The sequence below is a fragment of the Hakea prostrata genome, chromosome 11, assembly GCF_041222555.1.
Source record: "Hakea prostrata isolate BN-2017 chromosome 11, UWA_Hpros_2, whole genome shotgun sequence".
Lineage (NCBI taxonomy): Eukaryota > Viridiplantae > Streptophyta > Magnoliopsida > Proteales > Proteaceae > Hakea > Hakea prostrata.
This window is the reverse complement of record NC_142610.1, coordinates 22,688,308-22,709,565: the sequence shown is the minus strand read 5'-3', so window position 1 is coordinate 22,709,565 and position 21,258 is coordinate 22,688,308. Positions and strand designations below refer to the sequence as shown.

General features: G+C 36.7%; 2 protein-coding genes and 1 pseudogene across 2 annotated transcripts; all 3 read left to right on the top strand.

Moving 5' to 3' along the window:
* Window positions 1-3,172: 3,172 nt before the first annotated feature.
* On the top strand, window positions 3,173-4,900 carry LOC149000962 (caffeic acid 3-O-methyltransferase-like). The gene is given in 5 exon segments (XM_089139764.1): window positions 3,173-3,337; window positions 3,339-3,583; window positions 3,691-4,001; window positions 4,244-4,308; window positions 4,607-4,900. Coding segments are annotated over 5 exon segments (1,080 nt in total).
* A 1,557-nt stretch (window positions 4,901-6,457) lies between these two features.
* On the top strand, window positions 6,458-8,209 carry LOC149000961 (caffeic acid 3-O-methyltransferase 2-like; annotated as a pseudogene).
* Window positions 8,210-10,948: 2,739 nt separating this feature from the next.
* LOC149000960 (caffeic acid 3-O-methyltransferase-like) lies at window positions 10,949-14,116 on the top strand. The gene is made up of 4 exons (XM_089139960.1): window positions 10,949-11,555; window positions 11,663-11,973; window positions 12,417-12,481; window positions 12,715-14,116. Exons 1-4 carry the CDS (start codon window positions 11,146-11,148, stop codon window positions 13,006-13,008), a joined length of 1,080 nt encoding a protein of 359 aa, XP_088996086.1. The 5' UTR covers window positions 10,949-11,145; the 3' UTR covers window positions 13,009-14,116.
* The last annotated feature ends 7,142 nt before the right edge of the window (window positions 14,117-21,258 follow it).

The following is a 21,258-nucleotide window of genomic DNA, read 5'->3' as shown; positions in this document are numbered from 1 at the left end:
GATTGAACTAAACCAACATAGGATTAGCTTGGGTTGGGCTGGGTTTGCCTGAGGACTAAACCCAAACTTGACCCGATTCTATCCGAGCTAATTATTTAGTAACCTAAGCACACCATTCGGGTTAAACAAACTAAGTCCAGATCAACAAAGTTTTATTGACGCCCTTAAATCTCGCATTTATGAATCTAAAGATTTGAAATCTCTGGATTCATGTAACCAAACAGGCCCTTAATCATTTATAAATGTGAATAGAAATCTTTCATTACTTTTTTTCTTTTTTCTTTTTTTGGGTAAGTTCATTACTTAATGTCTACGCAACTTTTTCATGCTCACCTCTTTACCCAGTTGGATTTTAAGGTAGTTAAGTGGATCTCATGATTTTCCTTTTTTGGGAGATGGATTTTATGATTTCCGCCAAAAAAAAAATTGCAGATTTCATGATAATAAATGCGAGCCTAAAAAAGGAATAATCAACAAATTACCCTACCTATAAATATAACCTGGCCCCTCTCTTAATCCTTCACCGAGTAACACAAAAGAAATTAATTGCAGGTTCGTATACTCACAAATTAACTCAAAGCAATGGAAAGAGGATTCGTCAAACTGACGATTTTACTTGTTTTCTTGCTCACTACTTCAGGTCTCAAACTACTCTTTCACTTGTTCATTCTCACACACACAAAATTCTATATTTCATAATTTTACTTTGCAAATAATGAATTAATGACTAACATATTTTCTTTTGCAAGTAGGTTTGTTATCAAATATACATGCAACTCGAGTACCAAATCCATTCTCAAATGTGCATGGAGATGCAGGAGTTACAAAGGCACCTAGGGTTGATGTGTTAAGGATTTGTGATCCTGCAAGATGTCTAGACCCTGCCTGTCGTGGTAACAAATGTGGTTGTTCCTGTCCACCCGCCGGATCAGGTTTCAAACCACTCTTTCGCATGCTCTTTGGCACGCACAATACTCTATATTTCATAATTTTGCTTCACAAACAATGAATTAGTAGGACATAAGGTTTATTATCATATGTACATGCAAATCAAGTATCAAGTCTATTCGCAGATGTGCATGGAGATGGATTGACAAAGGAACCCATAGTTGGCGTGCTCCAGATTTGTGATCCTTCGAGATGCCTAGACCCTTATTGTCGTGGCAACAAATGCGGTTGTACCTGCCCACCCGCTAGTTCAGGTCTCAGACCAGTACTCTTTCACATGCTCTTTCTCACACACAGAACTCTATATTTCATAATTTTGTTTAGCTAATAATGAATTAATAAGATGCATTTATTGTTTTGCAAGTAGGTTTGTTATCAATTAATGTACAGGCACCTCAAGTACCAAGTCTTTTCTCAGAAGTGCATGGAGATAAAGGAGTGACAAAGGCACCCAAGGTTGATGTGCTTCAGATTTGTAATCCTTCGAGATGCCTAGACCCTTACTGTCGTGGCAACAAATGCGGTTGTACCTGCCCTCCTGCTGGATCAACTTAACCCAACATCTTCGTTGGTTTGGATTTCGGCTAATAAGGAGATGTAGACTTCTAAATTATCTTTGTTTTTTTTTTTTTTGGTAGAATAAATTGTCTAAGCTAAAGGAATAGGAATGTGTTCTTGGACTTCTCATATGGAATAATTAAATAAGGAACAATTGGTATGGACATTTCTCTCGTCCTCTTCTTCTCTTCTTTTTTTCTTTTTTCTTTTTTTTTTTTTTTTTTTTTTTTTTTTTCTTTCCTTAAGCTAAAAGCCATTTGTTGTTTCTTTGGGTCCAAATCCTAAATTCATTGAGCCAACGACATCTAGATCAAGGGCGTGATCTGCCAAACTGAACCAAGAGTGATTTCTTATTGTTACAATAGAAAAGGATAGAACTGTCAAGTTAGGTCATGCGGACCCAACAGAAAACAAAACAAGGAAAAAACTAATTTGGCCCTACCAACATAACAACCTAAAAAAAATTCCTCTAATTCCTGAGGTGGCTATTGTAGGATTTTCAGGATTTCCTTTTCATCATAGAACATCCTTGAACACTTATCGACTACTTGGTTTCCTTCTTGTCTAATGTGGGTGAAACGGTCCATTTGATATGAATCTTTGACGGATGTCATTATTAATGTTCCCAAACTTTCCTTAGATTTTCAAATAAAGATGATGAAGCAGAATAGCTTGGCAAGAGTTGGATCACATTTCAATAGGTCATGCCCCATATTGAAAGCAATGTTCAATCCTTCCTTTAATGCCAAAAGTTTGGCTTCTATTACTAATTATTCCTATTAAGGAAAGCATTTTGGAAATATATTTTTAGTATCTACAATTTATTTTGAAAGCATGCTTGATTATTGATTTAGGAATATGAGATTTGTGGAATGCATAAATGAGAGTGAGTAGGATGTTGAGATGGTATTGCTACTTACCAAAAAAGAAGGAATATATTTGATTGTAACATACCAAAATTAAAAGGATACTCAATTTATTTAAAGCTTTAAATTTTTAATTATAATATTAATTAAAGGGATAATTACTAGCCCCACGGTTTTTTTTTTTGTTTTTTTTTGGGGGGGGGGTTCCCTAATTAAATTAAGAATTTTTTTATGTGTAGATCTCTTTAGTGGATCACAAACTAATGGTTCAATTAGTACAATATATTACTTGTGGATCTTCACTGTAAAAATTAAAAGCATGATTCGTTTGAATTGTTATTATATTTTATTTTTTTCTACCACTAGTATCATATTAAGAAACAAAATAAAGAAATTAGTGTATAGTATGAGAAGAAACCCCGACATAAAGTTGAGACTTGAGACAAAGCGGTGTCAGTCTAACTCATCCATGAAAGGTTTAATTGGTGGCTCTTGGACATTTCTTCACCAACTCTATGTGAATTAAATGATTTTGATATCAAATTACTTCCATAAACCAAAACTATTTTCAAACTTTCAATAGTCAAATTAATTGCGACTCCCAAAGGGAACAAAAAGGATAAAGATCTTATGCAAAACAGAAATCGATGTCATCTTCACATGAATAAAGATCAACTCTTGCTCATGTTCATATCTTAGCGGTGAAACTTATCCAACTATTACATGGAATACAACCAGGAGACCAATTGAGCTTATAACATAGCTTGAACTCTTCGCTAGCTGTGAGTGACAAAAGCAATATGACCAGTTCAGAATCCCCAGCCAAGAACTCTAATGAAGAGGAAGATTGCTTATTTGCAATGAAAATGGCAACGTCTTCGGTCCTGCCCATGGCATTAAGAGCTGCAATTGAGCTTGATCTACTAGAGATCATAGACAAGGTTGGGGCTGGTAACTTCCTCTCCCCCTTTACAGATTGCTTCTCATCTTCCCACCCAAAACCCAGATGCTCCTGTCATGATCGATCGGATACTTCGCCTTCTATCGAGTTTCTCCATCTTATCATGTTCTCTAGTCGCTGAAAAGAATGGTCAAGTCACAAGATTGTATGGCTTAGCACCGGTGAGCAAGTTCCTAGTAAGCAATCAACAAGAAGTTTCATTATCTCCCTTTGCATTCATGTTACAAGAAAAGGCCTTAATTGAAAGTTGGTTAGTATTTACTATTCTTCTTCTACTCATAATAAGGGTGAGCAGCAACTGACTTTAAATACCGCTTCCCATTGAATTGGTTGAATTGGGCTGTTATGATTCTGTAGGTACCATGTAAAAGATGCAGTTCTTGAAGGAGGAACTCCATTTGAGAAGGCCCATGGGATGACCGTTTTTAGTTATCTTGCCAAAGATCCTATATTTAACAAGGCCTTCAACACAGCTATGTACAATGCCAGTATGATCACTATGAAGAAGCTCCTTGAGACTTATAAAGGGTTTGAGGGACTAAAAGAGATAGTTGATGTTGGTGGTGGGTATGGAGTCACTCTGAACCTTATCATTTCTAAGTACCCAACAATCAAGGGAATTAACTTTGACTTGCCTCATGTAGTAAAAGCTGCACCATCCTATCCTGGTAAGAAAGCAACCATATTTGTCTCAATATACAGTCAACAATTAGCTCTTAATCTATGGTTTTTTGAGTTGAACTTGGTGGCTTATTGTAAAACTTCAATTGGTTCATTGAAAATCAGGTCTGTAGCTATACTTTTTCACCTTCTTCATAGCGAAAACCAGTGATGCAAGACTCAATACTTGTTTGCTTTTGTTTTCATTTTGTAGCTTTGCCAACAATTAATATGATCATTCTATTTCCAGGTATTGAGCATGTTGAAGGAGATATGTTTGTCGAAGTTCCCAAAGGAGAAGCAATCTTTGTTAAGGTGACATCTTTTTTTTGGTTTCAAATATAAACTCGCATGCTTTGGTTCTAATTTTATTGAAAGAACATCAAACAAATCATTTTTCATTCAAATACTGTCAAGAAACGAAAAACACAATAGATCAATGGATCAAATTTTCATAGAGTGTTGAACAAGTAGAAACATAAGGTTAATGGAAAGATGAAATCCCAATTCATATACTAAGAGGCAACCTTAAGGTTTCCCAAAAATGGATTTAACCATGTTCATTTATCATACATCTAAAGTCTGATTTCTGAGCTAACAAAATTGTTTGCAGTGGTTGCTTCATTGCGTTAATGATGAGAAATGCCTGAAATTGCTGAAGAATTTCTGGGAAGCACTACCAGACAGTGGAAAAGTAATTGCTGTAGAGTCTCTACTTCCTGAAGCACCGGACAGCACTCTCCTATCTCATAATGTCTTCCAGATGGATCTTATGATGTTGGCTCAACCAGGAGGAAAAGAGAGGACAGAAAGAGAATTTAAAACTTTGGCTCAAGCAGCTGGATTTGCAGGTCTGAGAATTGCTTGTCAAGTCTACATCTACACAATCCTGGAATTCTATAAATAGATAATAGCTAGGATTGAATAAACATGTACGAGATCATATTTTGGATATGCATATATGTTGTCATGGAAAAAGATAATCAAGGTTTTCTGTTTCATATATCGAGTGATCAATGCAAGTATGCATGCAACCACCCAGTTTGGAGTTTGATCCACTTCTAAGGAAAACAGAAGGATAAAGGTTTTATCCAAACAGAAATGGAAGTCATCTTTCAGAAGACTAGAAGTCAAGCCTTGTTCATGTTTGTATCTCAGCAGTGAAACTTATCCAACCATTACATTGAATAAAACCAGCGGAGCAGTTGAGCCTATAACAAAGCTTGAACTCTTCCCTGTGAGAATCCCTCTCTGTTAAAAAAATGTAGAAGAAAATCAATTTTGTTTTATGCAGTATATATTGTTGTTATGTTCTTTCAAGGAAGATCCATGTTCCACGAGAACTCTTCAAATTATAGATGCAGTTCTGAAGTAATGAAGAAACCATAAAGTGTCCAGGCTAAACATGCTTAAATTAGTCCAAAGAAGATAATTAGCGTTTGAAAATTGAATCAGATTTGTTGATAAATGTCCACAGAGATTATAGCAACTAGAGTTCATGACAGGGCGGAAAGGTACAATTTAAAACGGTATGGTGCCGTTCCACAGGCCTGAAAAACAGCACCATGCCGTTTCACTAAAATATATGAATCACCTTTAGAATTTATAACGGCACGGTGTCGTTTCACTAAATATGTTTGATTATAAATTTTAGTATATATGCAGTGGTGGTGATCTAAAAGGTTCTACAGATTCAATATCTTGAACAAAAGCTTGAGCAAAAGGCTTTAATGCCATCTGTAATTAATCTGCAGTTCTAGTTAATCGGAACTATTAAAGCTTGAACAGAAGGCTTTAATACCATCACCTCCAACTCCAACCTGAATGTCGTCACGACCCATCATATGGAGAAGGTCGTACGCTTGATTCACAGCGTAACCCAGCATCATTCCATGAATTGGGGTTGATAGTAACAGCCTATATCATGTTGCAGTTCCATGGGAGATTGAAAAAAATTCCTGAGAAAGAGACCTATAAAGGCACAAGAAGATCTGAAGAAGCACTTAAAGTTTGACTACTTATATTCACAAGAAGATCTGAAGAAGAAATGTTTAATCAGCGGATCTTGGACATTTCTTCACCAACTTTATGTAAATTAAATAATTTTAGCATAATTTTTTCTTGATAAAACCAAACCAGTCTCAACAGTCTAATTATATGCAACTCCCAAGGAAAACAGCGCCATGAAGGTGCTATCCAAAGCAGAAATAATTTGGGCTGGACTATAGTGTTGCACAATTATTAATGCCCAGCACGTGCTACGCATCAATTAGGCAGCACCTGCTTCACATTAATTAGGTAGCACCCAAGCAATTTCAAAATTTTTGTCCTTTTTATAGTTCATGCTTAAATCTCGACGATGAAGCTCATCCAACTAATACACTAAAAGAAAAGAAAAAAATCCACCAAAGCAGTTGAGCTTATAACAAAGCCTGAACTCTTCCCTGTGAGAGGCAAAAGCAAGATGGCCAGTGCAGAATCCCCAGCCAAGAACTCCAATGAAGTAGAAGATTGTTTATTTGCAATGAAGATTGTTTATTTGCAATGAAAATTGTTTATTTGCAATGAAAATTGCAAATTCTTCAGTCCTGCCCATGGCATTAAGAGCTGCAGTTGAGCTTGATCTACTAGGGATCATAGGCAAGGTTGGGGCTGGTAACTTCCTCTCCCCTTTACAGATTGCTTCTCATCTTCCCACTCAAAACCCAAATGCCCCTGTCATGATCGATCGTATACTTCGCCTCCTTTCGAGTTTCGACATCTTATCATGTTCTCTAGTCACTAAAGAGAACGGTCAAGTCACAAGATTATATGGCTTAGCACCTGTAAGCAAGTTCCTAGTAAGCAATCAACAAGAAGTTTCATTATCTCCCTTTGCATTCATGACACCAGAAAAAGTCCTCATTGAAAGTTGGTCAGTTTTTACTATTCTTCTTCTACTCATTATAAGGGTGAACAGCAACTGATTTTAACTGCACCTTTCCATTAAATTGTTTGAATTGGGTTGCTATGATTGTGTAGGTACCATATGAAAGATTCAGTTCTTGAAGGAGGAACTCCATTTGAGAAGGCCCGTGGGATGAATATACATAATTATTTGGCCAAAGATCTTGTACTTAGCAAGGTCTTCGATACAGCTATGTACAATGTCAGTATGGTCACTATGAAGAAGCTTCTTGAGGCTTATAAAGGGTTTGAGGGACTAAAAGAGATAGTTGATGTTGGTGGTGGGTATGGAGTCACCCTAAACCTTATCATTTCTAAGTACCCAACAATCAAGGGAATTAACTTCGACTTGCCTCATGTTATAAAAGCTGCACCAGCCTACCCTGGTAAGAAATCAACCATACTTATCTCAATGGTCAAGAATTAGCTCTTAATCTATGGTTTTCTGAGTTGAACTTAGTGGCTTATTGTAAAAATTCAATTGGTTTCTTCACTGAAAACCAGGTCTTCTTCATAGTGAAAACCAGTGATGCCCAAGTATTTACTTGTATGATTTTGTTTTCATTGGGTTGCTTTGCCAACAACTAATATTATGATATTCATTCTATCGATAGGTGTTGAGCATGTTGAAGGAGATATGTTTGTCAGAGTTCCCAACGGAGAAGCAATCTTTGTGAAGGTGACATTTTTTTTTAAATATAGACTTGCATTTTTTGTTCTAATATTATTGAAAAAGCATCAAACAAGTCATTTTTCATTCAGATACTGTTAAGAAACAAAGAACAATAGATCAACGAATCAAATTTTCGTAGTGTTTAATAAGGTGAAACATAATGTTAATGGAAAGATGAAATCCCAATTCATGTACGACCCTTGAGAGGCAACCTTAATTAAGGTTTTCCCAGAAATGGATTTAACCATGTTCATTTATCATAAAGCAAAAGTCTGATTTCTGAGCTTACACAATTGTTTGCAGTGGCTGCTTTATTGCTTTAGTGATGAGAAATGCCTGAAGTTGTTGAAGATTTTCTGGGAAGCACTACCTGAAAATGGAAAAGTAATTGCTGTAGAGTAGGTAGCCCCAGAAGGACCAAAGAACAATATTCTATCTCACAACATCTTCCAGATGGACCTTACGATGTTAGCTCACACAGGAGGAAAAGAAAGGACAGAGAAAGAATTTTAGGCCTTGGCTCAAGTAGCTGGATTTGCAGGCTCAAGAATCGTTTGTCAAGTCTACAGTGATTCAATCCTTCAATTCTATAAATAGATAATAAGTTATAGTGAATAAACATGTCATAAATTTTGAATTTGCATCGTTAAAATGATAAATCTGCATCTAATAAAAAGATTATAGCAAATTGCACTGACATCTCAAAATAGAGGCTTTAAAGCACTGACAACCTACTTTTTGTTTGAAAAACACATGAATTCTATTATGTTAAAATGATTAGTTATATTATCACAAAGATCATTATACCCTTTCAAGAAATCTTAGTATCATTTACCAAAAAAAAAAGTGAACATTCTTCTGGCTACGAAGGTTATTTGATGACGACATTGTTGTTGGATTTTTATTTTATTTTTTCCTCAAATTTTGGTAAGGGCACTTTTGGAATTAAAGAAAAATAAACAGTGGGTTAACTGTTTTATTAATAGATATGTGTTTAATGAATTGGGGTGTCAGTGTTTTTCAAACAATAAGTGGGGGTGTCAATGCTTTAAAACCTCCATTTGAGGTCCCAGTGCAATTTACTCAAAAGATTATAAATTGCAAGAATTATATATTTTGATTGCATTTGGGGTAGAAAAACTCTGTGAAAGAGACCAAAAGCAAAAACAATAGAAAAACAAATGGAGAGATTCATCCATTTGAGAAAAATGGTACAAGAGAGAAGCCCTGATTCACAACGAGTCATAAGAAACAAAAAAAGGGGAGGAGCACCAGGGCAGGAGGAGAAAGTTTTAATCGGTGGCTCTTGGACATTTCTTCACCAACTGTGTGTGAATTAAATAACTGTAAAATCTTAAATCAGTTTTTTCGATAAAACCAAATGAGTTTCAACAGTCATTGATTGCGTCTCCCAAATGAAGCAGAACCATAAAGGTTATATTCAAAACAGAAATTGATGTCATCTTCACAATAATTTAAGTCAAGTATTGTTCATGCTAATATCTCAGCAGTGAAACTTATCCAACTATCACATTGAATAAAACCAGCGGAGCAGTTGAGCTTATAACAAGCTCTCCCTGTTAGAAAATGACCAATGCAGAATCCCCAGCCAAGAACTCTAATGAAGAAGAAGAATGTTTATTTGCAATGAAAATTGCAAATTCTGCGATCCTGCCCATGGTACTAAGAGCTGCCTGCAATTGAGCTTGATCTACTTAGAGATCATAGACAAGGTTGGGGCCGGTAACTTGCTCACAGGTGCTAAGCCAAAGTTCCTAGTAAGCAATCAAGAAGAAATTTGCATTCAACGATTAAAATAAATTCGGTGATTTCGCCCCCTGGCGAACCAAAACCAGGGGGCGAAACGATATTGTTTAAATATCGCCGGAAAATCGACGATTTTCCGGCGAATCAGCGAAAATCGCCAGTTTGATTTTCCGGCAAATCAGTGAAAATCTGGGTTGAAGGAGAAGAAGAAGAAGAAAAAAGAGAGAAAGAGAAAGAAACAAAAAGCAGGAAGAACTGCCGGTGGTCAGCACGTCCTGCTCCGGCGAGTTGGCGGAAAAGCATCTGCAACCTGCACCTGCAAGAAATCACCGAAATAATGAAGAGAATAAGATGAGGTTTTAAGTTTTAAGAAATCACCTCTTCAATTTAGCCACACACGTGATTCAAGGAGGACCATGGGATTATTAAAACAATATATATATTAAAGATAAAGGTAAATACTGACTTGAGTGTGCAGGATATTTTTAAATTTTATATTAATTTATTTAACTGAGTGTGATGTTTTGCAGGATATTTTTAAACTTTATATTAACTTATTTGACTGAGTGTGATGTTTTGCATTAATTTATTTAAAGTGGTTGACAACGAATGGTTCAAACTTTACATTTTTTAAAATTTGAACAGCAACTTGGGGTGAAATATCGCCGAGATTCTTTCGCCTAGTTTGCCGAGCGGCGAACCGGACGAAACGAACGAAAGTTCGTTCCTTGAATAAGACCACATCTAAAGGCTTCAGCTAAATTTATTCTCTGAAATTGATACACAGATGTACTAGATATTCAATTGAGTATTCAAGTTCGATATCGTTGATCAGTCCCAAAGTAGAACCAGCCTAGGCCAAAAAAACCCTTCCAATTAACAAACCATTCTTTTACTGGTTTGTAAGGTTCAAGGTATAACATACTGCATCAAAAAGTAGTTGAAATGCTATACACAAAAGGATCTTACAATTCCTTATTGTATGTTATGTTTAAGTAAAGTTTCCTAATTCCAGAATTTTAGTTTTCGAAATTAGTTTTTAAAAGGAAGCAGCATCACAATCCGTCTGAAGGATCTCCTCCAAACCTTGAGGAACATCCTAGAACACTTCGAATAGAGCGAAAACTTAGACATCCAATCAACATCCTTATTAGCAGCACGTCCAACATATACGCATCGCATACTCGCCATCCCAAACAACCAAACCTCCCACAATCCACACAACATGGGTCCAAAAGCTCTATTACTTTCCAGGAATCCAACTCCAACTGTAATGGCAGGAAAAGACTACTCACTACGAGCTCCAAACCTTGGCAAATGGCTTCAAGTTCAGCTTCAAGGACACAACTTGACCGAACCCTTCTAATAAAACCACCAATAAAACGATCTACAGAATCGCGGAAATACACCACCAATGCGAACATCCGCACCCCTACGTCGAAAAGCAGCAACCACGTTTCCTCCACCATGATTTTATAAGCATTACCCCCTAAGGGATAACCCAGGAAATGTTTAATAAGTGCCTCTTGGAAATTTCTTCACCAACTCTATGTGAATTGAATAATTTGCAACGCCCACAGAAAACAGAACCACAAAGGTGTTATCCGCAGAAATTTTTGTACTTTTTTCTTTTTTTAAAAGTCAAACCTTCTTCATGTTTATATTTCAGCAGTGAAACTTATCCAACTATCACATTGAATAAAACCGGCAGAGTAGTTGAGCTTATAAAAAAACCTGAACTCTTTTCTGTGAGAGACAAAAGCAAGATGACCAGTGCAGAATCCCCAGCCAAGAACTCTAATGAAGAGGAAGATTGTTTATTTGCAATGAAAATTGCAAATTCTTCGGTCCTGCCCATGGCATTAAGAGCTGCAATTGAGCTTGATCTACTAGAGATCATAGACAAGTTTGGGGCTGGTAACTTCCTCTCCCCTTTACAGATTGCTTCTCATCTTCCCACCCAAAACCCAGATGCTCCTGTCATGATCGATCGTATACTTCGCCTCCTCTCGAGTTTCAATATCTTATCATGTTCTCTAGTCACTGAAGAGAACGGTCAAGTCACAAGATTATATGGCTTAGCACCTGTGAGCAAGTTCCTAGTAAGCAATCAACAAGAAGTTTCATTATCTCCCTTTGCATTCATGTTACAAGAAAAGGCCTTAATTGAAAGTTGGTTAGTATTTACTATTCTTCTTCTACTCATAATAAGGGTGAGCAGCAACTGACTTTAAATACCGCTTCCTATTGAATTGGTTGAATTGGGTTGTTATGATTCTGTAGGTACCATGTAAAAGATGCAGTTCTTGAAGGAGGAAGTCCATTTCAGAAGGCCCATGGGATGACCTTTTTCGATTATCTCGGCAAAGATCCTATATTTAACCAGGTCTTCAATACAGCTATGTACAATACCAGTATGATCACCATGAAGAAGCTCCTTGAGACTTATAAAGGGTTTGAGGGACTAAAAGAGATAGTTGATGTTGGTGGTGGGTATGGAGTCACTCTGAACCTTATCATTTCTAAGTATCCAACAATCAAGGGAATTAACTTTGATTTGCCTCATGTGATAAAAGCTGCACCACACTATTCTGGTAAGAAAGCAATCACAGTTATCACAATAGTCAACAGTTAGCTTTGATCTATGGTGTTTGGAGTTGAACTTCATGGTTTATCATAAAACTTCAATTGGCATCTTCATTAATTGATGTGGTTTACATGATCTCAAAGATGAAGATATGGTTATTGGTGAAGCCTAATTTCACTAGAATAGATTGTTTTGGATCCAGTCTGGGGTATAAACAAGTTGAGATGACAAAAATAAGTAAACATCCCTGCTGGAGGCATGTGTTGTGCTCAGATCATCAAGATGCTTTTGTTATAAATAGATATCTTATTTTGAGATGGTATAATGAACCTATTACGTACGGCTCTATCTATACTCTTCATTTTCTTCATAGTGAAAACCAGCATCAAAATCCTTGTGATGCAGAGTCTATACTTCTTTCGCTAACAACTGATGAAACTTTATTGTTAGGTGTTGAGCATGTTGAAGGAGATATGTTTGTCAGTGTTCCAAAAGGAGAAGCCATCTTTGTGAAGGTGACATTTTTTTGAAAAAAATATGAACTTTCATGCTTTGGTCCCAATAGTATTGAAAAAACATTGATCCAAACACTGTATAGAAACAAAGGACAACAGAGTGATGAACTGAATCTTTTTTTCAGTGTGAAATCCCAATTCGTTTACTTAAGGTTTTCCCAAAATGGACTCAACCATTTTAATTTATCATACATTCTAGAGTCTGATTTCTGAGCTAACAAAATTGTTTGCAGTGGTTGCTTCATGCCATGAATGATCAGAAATGCCTAGATTTGTTAAAGAATTTCTGGGAAGCACTACCAGACAACGGAAAAGTAATTGCTGTAGAGTCTGTAGTTCCTGAAGCACCAAACAGCAGTCTCCTATCTCATAATGTCTTCCAGATGGATCTTGTGATGTTGACTCAACCAGGAGGAAAAGAGAGGACAGAAAGAGAATTTAAAGCTTTGGCTCAAGAAGCTGGATTTGCAGGTGTAAGAATTGCTTGTCAAGTCTACAACTACACGATCCTCGAATTCTATAAATAGATAATAGGTAGGATTGAACAAACATGAGATCATATTTTAGATATGCATGTGTTGTTTTGGATAAAGATAATCAAGGTTTCTGTTTTTATATATAGTGTGATCAATGCAACCACCTGGTTTGGAGTTTGATCCACTCCTAAAGGTGAAAACATTGATTGTTTCTATGGCCTTTTTAGGTTAATTGACTGTTTTCTGTTGTTCACTGTCCTCAGAGTAGGGCAAATAAGGGGAATCAGGGGTATTCATCCTGAAACAACCAGAACTTGAGAACAGCAGTTGATTTCATTACTTTTTTTCCTTTTAATTTGAGAGGTAAGTAGGCATCTAGATGGAGTCAAATTGGTATTTGTCTACACCTACCACTCACCAAGAAAAAAATTAACACTATAATAAATAAGGACAGTTGTGTCTCTAAATATGGGAGCTACACAGACCACAGGATGAGATAGTTGGTCTTTTTATTTTTCATTTGAGGAAAGACATCATTACCTTGGTGTCTAGAACCTACAAGCTCATGATCTCAAATCTATATGGATGAATGATCTCAGGATATACGGATTTTTGTTTGCTATGGTGCAGCTCAAAGATACTAACATATGGTATCTTCTAAATCCAAGGGCTACAAACCCTTGTAATCACAGCCATTGTATCTAGAAAATTTCATGTGTTGCAATCCAAGAGCTGTGCAAAAAATACCCACAAGGCAGCAATCGAAGGTTCCAAAAGGTACAAGCTTCAAACTCCCTGAACTCTGAATTGCATGATCAGATTGGTTTATGTCATAGTAACCCAATCCAAAATCAACTTGTTCCATTCACCAGGATCCAGTTTGTAGCCAAAGTTTTCTGTTAAAAAAAAATCCTACAAACCTGCTCCTGTATTTAAGCAATTAAAAAATATAAAGCCTTGTAATCTGTTAACAATCATACATATCCAAAGAGAGAAGAAAACAGTAATAAGAGTTGATCAAGTGATCACCAATCTATTGGGATTGAAATTTAGAGTAATTAAATAGTTTTTTCCATATCTGTCGGCAATCTCTCTTTCAATCGCTTCAAGCAATTTCTGATCGTTTCCTTCTTTGTGGTGATTTTAATGAAGTTATGACTGCCTCTGATAAATGTGGGGGTTATTTCGGCCAACACCTGCACTCTCTTTCCTCCAAAATCTAATCAACTCTTTTTCTTTGATTGAACTGTTAGGTACTGGTCCTGCGTTCACATGGTCAAACCACACAAAAACCTCCATTCTTAACTTTGGAAAAATTAGACCGTGTGTTCTTTTCTCCTACCATTCTGGACTTCTTTCCAACATAAAGCTTTCAAAACTCGCTGCTATTGGTTCTGATCATTCTCCCCTCCTTCTTAATACTAACCCTTCTCTGTTAAGTGGCAGGAAATTATTTCACTCTGCCTTGCATGATCATCCATATTTTTTTCAGGATCTTTCCAGCAATTGGGTAAGTATAGGTAATGCTCCCCTTAACCAAAGGCTTGTTGATCTTGCCAAATTTCTTAGAAAGTGAAATAATGGGAAGTTTGGGAATGTACAGTCCCTTTGTGAGAGAATTGAAGTTGAACTTTGGGCGATTGAAACCTCATATGACCCCAACTGGTTAGAATATAACCGAAAAAAGGCATGGCTCGGTTGGTTCTACAATGCCCAAGAAATGTTCTGGTTCCAAAAAGCTAGAAAACAATATGTGATGAGTGGTGATAGAAATACTAGATTTTATCATCTCTCATCACGTATTAATACCAAAAGAAGGAAAATTGAGTTCTTAAAAGAAAGGAATTGTGTCATTTTTTAACCTGCTTTGATGATAATTGTTTTGTTGATTACATGATTAGATTATACACTTCTCCCAAGCCTATTGATAATTCTTTTCTTAATGATATGTTTTTGCCTTCTCCCCTCGTTATTAACTCTAATTGCATTGTTGACGTGCTTGATGAGGTGGAGATTAAGTCTGTTGTTTTCTCTATTGGGGCTTTTAGAGCCCTAGGTTTTGATGGTTTCCAGGCGGTGTTCTTCCAAAAATTTTGAGAAATTGTCAAAAATGAAACTGTAGATTTTGTGGAGAATTTCTTTCGTTGTGCGACTTTACCTTTTGGTGTTAATCACACTTTGTTGTCCTAAAAAGGATGATCCTTCTGAAGTGATACTAACTTCAAAGCCATTAGTCTGTGTAATGTGTCCTACAAGATTCTCACTAAAATTCTAGCCCGTAGAATGAGACCTTTGCTAAGTGACTCCATCTCTCCTTTTTAGGGCGCTTTTGTTCCAACTAGACAGATTCATGATAACATTATGATTGCGCATGAAGTTTTTAATTTTTTGTCACACACTAGGGGTAAGCAGGGTTTTATGGCCCTTAAGCTTGACATGTCTAAGGCCTATATATGATAGAGTTGAGTGGAACTCTCTTCTGAAAATTTTGCAATGTTTAGGTTTTAATCCAAATGTTGTGACCTTATCTCTACTCTAATCTCCTCGGCCACTTTTTCAATCAAAATCAATGGTTCTCCTTATTCTTGGTTCACCAGTAATAGAGGCTCCAACAAAGGTGTCTTTTAAGTCCATATTTGTTCCTCCTTGTCATGGAGGTTTTATCTAGATTACTCTTCAATTTTAGAAGTGTCAATGCCTTTCAAGGCTTAAGGATTGCTAGGAATGCCCCTGAGATCTCTCACCTGTTTTTTGCTGATGATATATTTTTGTTTTGTAGAGCCAATGTCGAGGATGCATTTGTGTTTCAAGTTATTCTTGATATATTCTCTAACAATACATATATGACAGGTTATTAATCTGGAGAAAAGTGAAATTTTCTTTAGCAGGAATGTGAATCAGCATACTAAAGATAAACTTGCTGGTATTTTGGGAGTTAAACAGTCTGGCAAAAAAGCTCCTCTACCTTGGTACTAACCTCTTTCCTTCTAGATCTAGAATCAAAGATTTGCAACCTCTTCTAACCAAAACGCAGAGAAAATTGAGTGGCTGGAAAGCTTGCTCATTGTCTTATGCTGGGAGGCAAATTATTGTGCAATCTGTGCTAGCTGCTTTGCCTATCTATCATATGCAATACTCTCTTTTTCCTAAGGAAGTTTGCAAAAAAATGGGTTTCTTGTGTCATAGGTTTTGGCTTGGGCACACTACTTCAGGTAAACACCTCACACTTATAGCTTGGGATAAGTGTTGTATGCCTAAAGAAAACGGGGGTTTAGGCTTCAAAAAGCTTGAGGATGTAAATAATGCTTTGCTTCTTAAACAAGGGTGGAGACTGATTAATGAACCAGAATCTATGTGGGCTAAATTCTTTAAAGCTAAGTACTTTCCAAAGACCTCTATCTTTGATCCTAAAATTCCTCAAAAAAAGGGCTCACTTGTTTGGAACGAGTTGCGGAAGTTTTTCCAGACCTTGCAAGATTGGTGTTTAGGAAAGTAGGGAATGAACAATCTACTTCTTTCTGGTTTGATCCTTGGGTGGAATCAACACAGAACCATACCATCAGTGAGTTCAACTCCCATTTCCAGCAAAGGGACGTTAGCTTATCTAAGGGCCTGTTTGGTTACATGAGTCTGGAGATTTCAAATATCTAGAGATTTCAAATCTATGGAATCATAATTTATAAAATTAAATGTTTGGTTGTGGAATGAAATCAGTGGAATATTCATCCTAAAAAACTATTTGATCGACATGATTTTTGTGAATGTGCAAATGTATAGCTTTTTTGAAATCTTTGGATTCCACCCGTTACCCATAAATCTACAGATTCACGTTTTTAGTGTAAAAAATTGAATCTCTAGATTTCATGAATCTAGAGATTTTTACAACCAAACGGGTATAATTCTCAGATTCATGAATCCAGAGATTTGAAATCTCTGGATTCATGTAACCAAACAGGCCCTAAGGTGATTCAACAGAGAGCTTGTCACGACCCCAGTTTTCACAGGCTTGGTAGGGCCCACATCATGGACATTCAACTAAGGCACATGACAGCTCCTCTCACTATCACCTCTTTATAATCAATAAAACAAAATGCTAGACAAAACATTTTCAAGGCAAAACAAACAACCTGCTTGACAGTCTGACTTGTAAACATATATATAGTCTAAAGTCCTTTTATATCTACATTTGACCTTCCAACAATGTCTAGTCAAAAGCATACAGTTGCAAAAGAATATATCTATTCACAGTCCAGTTACACAAACATCATTCGCAACGAAAAGAATGTGAATTTACATCTTCAACTTTAAAGGCATTGTCAGGTGGCAGCACCCTTGCCTTTAACATGTATCTAAGTATCTGTCAACATTTACAATAATGAGCTTTGTGGCCCAGTAAGCAATAAAGACAACCATGTAAGTAAGTCAGGCAATTCATTATGCATCAATTACCACATCACCACATCAAAATCATATAACATCATACATTACAATTTTCCTTTCGTTTTCCTTTTCCATTATCCTTTTCATGTTCCTTTTTCCTTTTCTTTTCCTTTTCCATTAAACTAGACCTAAGCGCTACCTGTAGAGAGAGCACCATCAGTCTCAACCACACAAATGGCATCAGTCTCAACCACACAAGTGGCATCAGTCTAAACTTCACAAGTGGCATTAGTCTCTTGGCTCAAGGCCAGGTGTTCTCTACAGGAGGCCATCATCAGTCTAGTATATCTTTCCACTTTTCAATCTTGCTTCATGCCCTCCCATTTAGGTACATAAGTACCAGGACTTACAGAAGCCATTACGTTTTATTACTTTCTATATTTCTTTTATTTCCTTTTTTTTCTTTTCATTTTTCAGTCTTGCTTCATGCCCTCCCATTTGGGTACATAAGTACCAGGACTTACAGAAGCCTTTAACATTTTATTCTATTTCTCTTTCTTATATTCACTTTCAAAATTGCCTTACCATGCTCTGCCTATTTTCATGTACATTTTTCATTTCAAGCATCATTCAGTCTCATCTAAACACAATTCATGACATTCCATCATTTATGTATGAGAGAATGATAATTTACATTTAACGTGCATAAACATTCTTGCAATTTCATCATTAACAATTCAAGAACACTATCAACATTTCACTCAAGTAGTTCAATCAAATTATTAAATTGTCATCCAATCCCATGCATTTTGTTCAATACACAAAGACACATATATCATGCACTTTCCATAAATTGCATTAATGAATAAATAAAATAGACTTTATGTTATCATGTGCATGTTACATGTCTACTAAACATAATCACCCATTTAACATTCACAGGTTGGTCAATATCACTTACCTGATTATGTTTCATGCGTGTGGGTCTTGGCCCAAGTTCCGTTAAAATTCGCTCTCCCTGCATCCCGAACAATTAACAGCAATTAACGGCTATTTCGAATACGCAGAAGCCAACAGGAAAATTCCCCTTTTTATATTATTTTCTCTCTCCTCCTTTCTTTGTCTTTCCTTTCTCTCTCTCCTCTCTTGTCTTTTTCCTCTCATTTCTCTCTCCTCCCCACGGTCTTCCTCTCTCTCCTCTTTTGTCTTTTCTTCTCTCTTTCCATTTTTTTCTCCACTCCTTCTCTCTCCTTTCTCCTATTCATCTTCTCTTTCTTTCTTTAATGTTCTGCACCTGCACGTATTCCTCTTCCTCTTTCTTTTTCCTCTCCTTTCTACCTCTCCTCTTGCCGCCTCTAATGGCTTCTTCTCCCTCTCTTACATCTTCTGTCTTCTCTCTTTAATTTTGCCTTCACCAATATCTCTTTCCTTTCTCTTACCTCTCTTTTCTCTCTATCTGCACATTCTGTCTCTTCTCTCTCATGCTCATCACCTTTTCCCCCTGTGTATTCTCCAGTTACACGCAGAAAGCAAAACTCCCAAATTACTCTCTCCTCTCCTCTCCTCTCCTCTCCTCTCCTCTCTCTACTCTTAAATTCTCTGCAACGTTTTCTTCACTTTACTTTTCTCTTCTCCTTCCACAATTTTTCTGCAACTCTACTTATTCTCCACTTCAGTCTTCTCTCTTTCCTCTCCTCTCTGATCTGCTATCCCTCTTCTCTCTCTTGCTGCAACGAATTCTCCTCTCCTATTCTCATTAATCCGGATCAGCGACCCTGTCGGGGAGCCCCGACGGCTTACCACCACAAAAAACAAAGGCCTGAAGGGCCTGGTAGTGATGGGAGTGTTTTTTTTTTTTTAACATTTTTCAGTGTGGGGGTCATCTTTTTGTGGTGGAAAAACCGTCTGTGCTCCCCGTAATTCCTTCTCATTTACTACTTCCCTGTCACTTTCTCTCTTAACTCTCTTATTAAAATCACAAAGGTAGGTGGGAAAGTGGGAGGTGTCACTGTCACCTCCTCCCTCTTTCCCTCCTCCACTCTCCTCCATTGCCTTTTTCATACGGTACACCTCACCCCGCATTTCTCACATTTTACAAAATAATAATATATATAATACATCTAATAATATATTACATATATGATATTATGATCTATATATATCTACTTACATAATGGGCTTCTTTATGGGCTCGTGGGCCCGCTTTATTATTTACATAGGGCCCACTTTGGGGTGTGAATATTCATACCTCCGGGATTAAAAATTTATGCTGATCATTTTCTCGCTTACAGTTCAGTCTAATTCCACTATTGTGGGACCCACACGCGATGTCTGACCTTGACCACAATAACACGTTCACCCACAATAATAAAATAATAATAGAAAAATATGCGGGGCATTACAGAGCTTCTTTGACTGAAGAAATCAAGCTTTCCTTCTCGCCTCAATCTCGATTAGCCATCAACCGTATCTCTCTCAATAGGGACCCAGACTGTTGGGTATCAAAACTCTCTATGAATGGTTGTTTCACCATTAAACTTGTTTACATTAGAATTATTAATCAGAAATATGCTATTTGTGGTAATCCCAATAAAGCTTGGTGGTGCTTCTTATGGAAATTACCCATTCATCCAAAATTTAAACTTTTCTTCTAGCGATGTTTGCATGCAAGAATTCCAGTTAAGGCAATCATTGGTTGATGGACAACGATCCAATCTGATTGTCCTCTTTGTGCCAAATGTGAGGAGACGATTTTTTGGCATGCGCTTATGGAATGCGACTTGAGTCGACTGATATGGGCGTCAGGACCATTAGGCCTTCGAGTGTACCATATCCATCACAATAATCTATTGCAATTTTGCCTTCATTTTCTTCATTCTGGACTGGATAAAGCTACACTTAAGTGGTTCTTTAACATGTTTATTCTCACATGTTATATTATTTGGTCTTTTTGTAATGGTGTTGTCTTTAATAATATAACTCCAAATCCACTTAAAGCCATTGAGTTTATAAATAAATGGTCTTCAGATATGCAACTATACCAATTAACACAAAAGAAGAAGACTTAAGAATCATCATGAACCACCCCCAAATGTGTATTGTAAGTCTCTCCTCACTTATCAACATAATAATGACTCAATTCTAATTTGTGCAAGGAAATGTCGGCATGCGGTAAAAAAAAAACTGGTTGGTTATGGGGATTGCTTGAGAAAGGCACGATCACATTCCTAGAATGGGGAAGCGTGGATGGCGTTGATACAACAAAGGCAACTTTAGAGGGCATGGCTCGTTGATTGACCCTAATGTCCAAGGAAAAAATAAAGATTCACTCAATTTGGAACAATGCTAAGCAACTGGATCACATCCTTCCTCGTCCGATCTTGACTCCTTGGCACTTACAACATCTTGTTTAGATTGTAACCATCTTAGACCAACTAGGAAATACAAAAATCACACTATTCCAAGACCACAACATCCAATTGTGGGCAGAAACAATTGTGGAAAAAAGACATAAATGTATAGATTCAGGGACAAAACTTATATTGCCGCAATGTTGTATTTGTAGTTCTATTATTTAATGGTTTTTGTTTTCTTTCAACAAAAAAAAAAAAAGTTTTGAAATGCATCAGTTTGGTTTGCAAATTCGAATCAGTTTGGTTTATGCATCGTTGAACTGAACCGGTAGACCGGTTACTTCACATAAAACATCCAAAGACTCACATGGGTATAATCAATGGTTCAAACACAATTGGCTGACGTGGCTTAATCCTGACCGTTCGCAGCTCAAAATTGCAAATGCAATATTATTTTGACATTGAATGTCAGAATTTTTTTTTTTTTTAAGGCCAAGTAAACCCACAAGCTCAAGGTAGAATTCCAACTATTACACAGTAACATGTCTAACATTTTCTTTAATTGGAC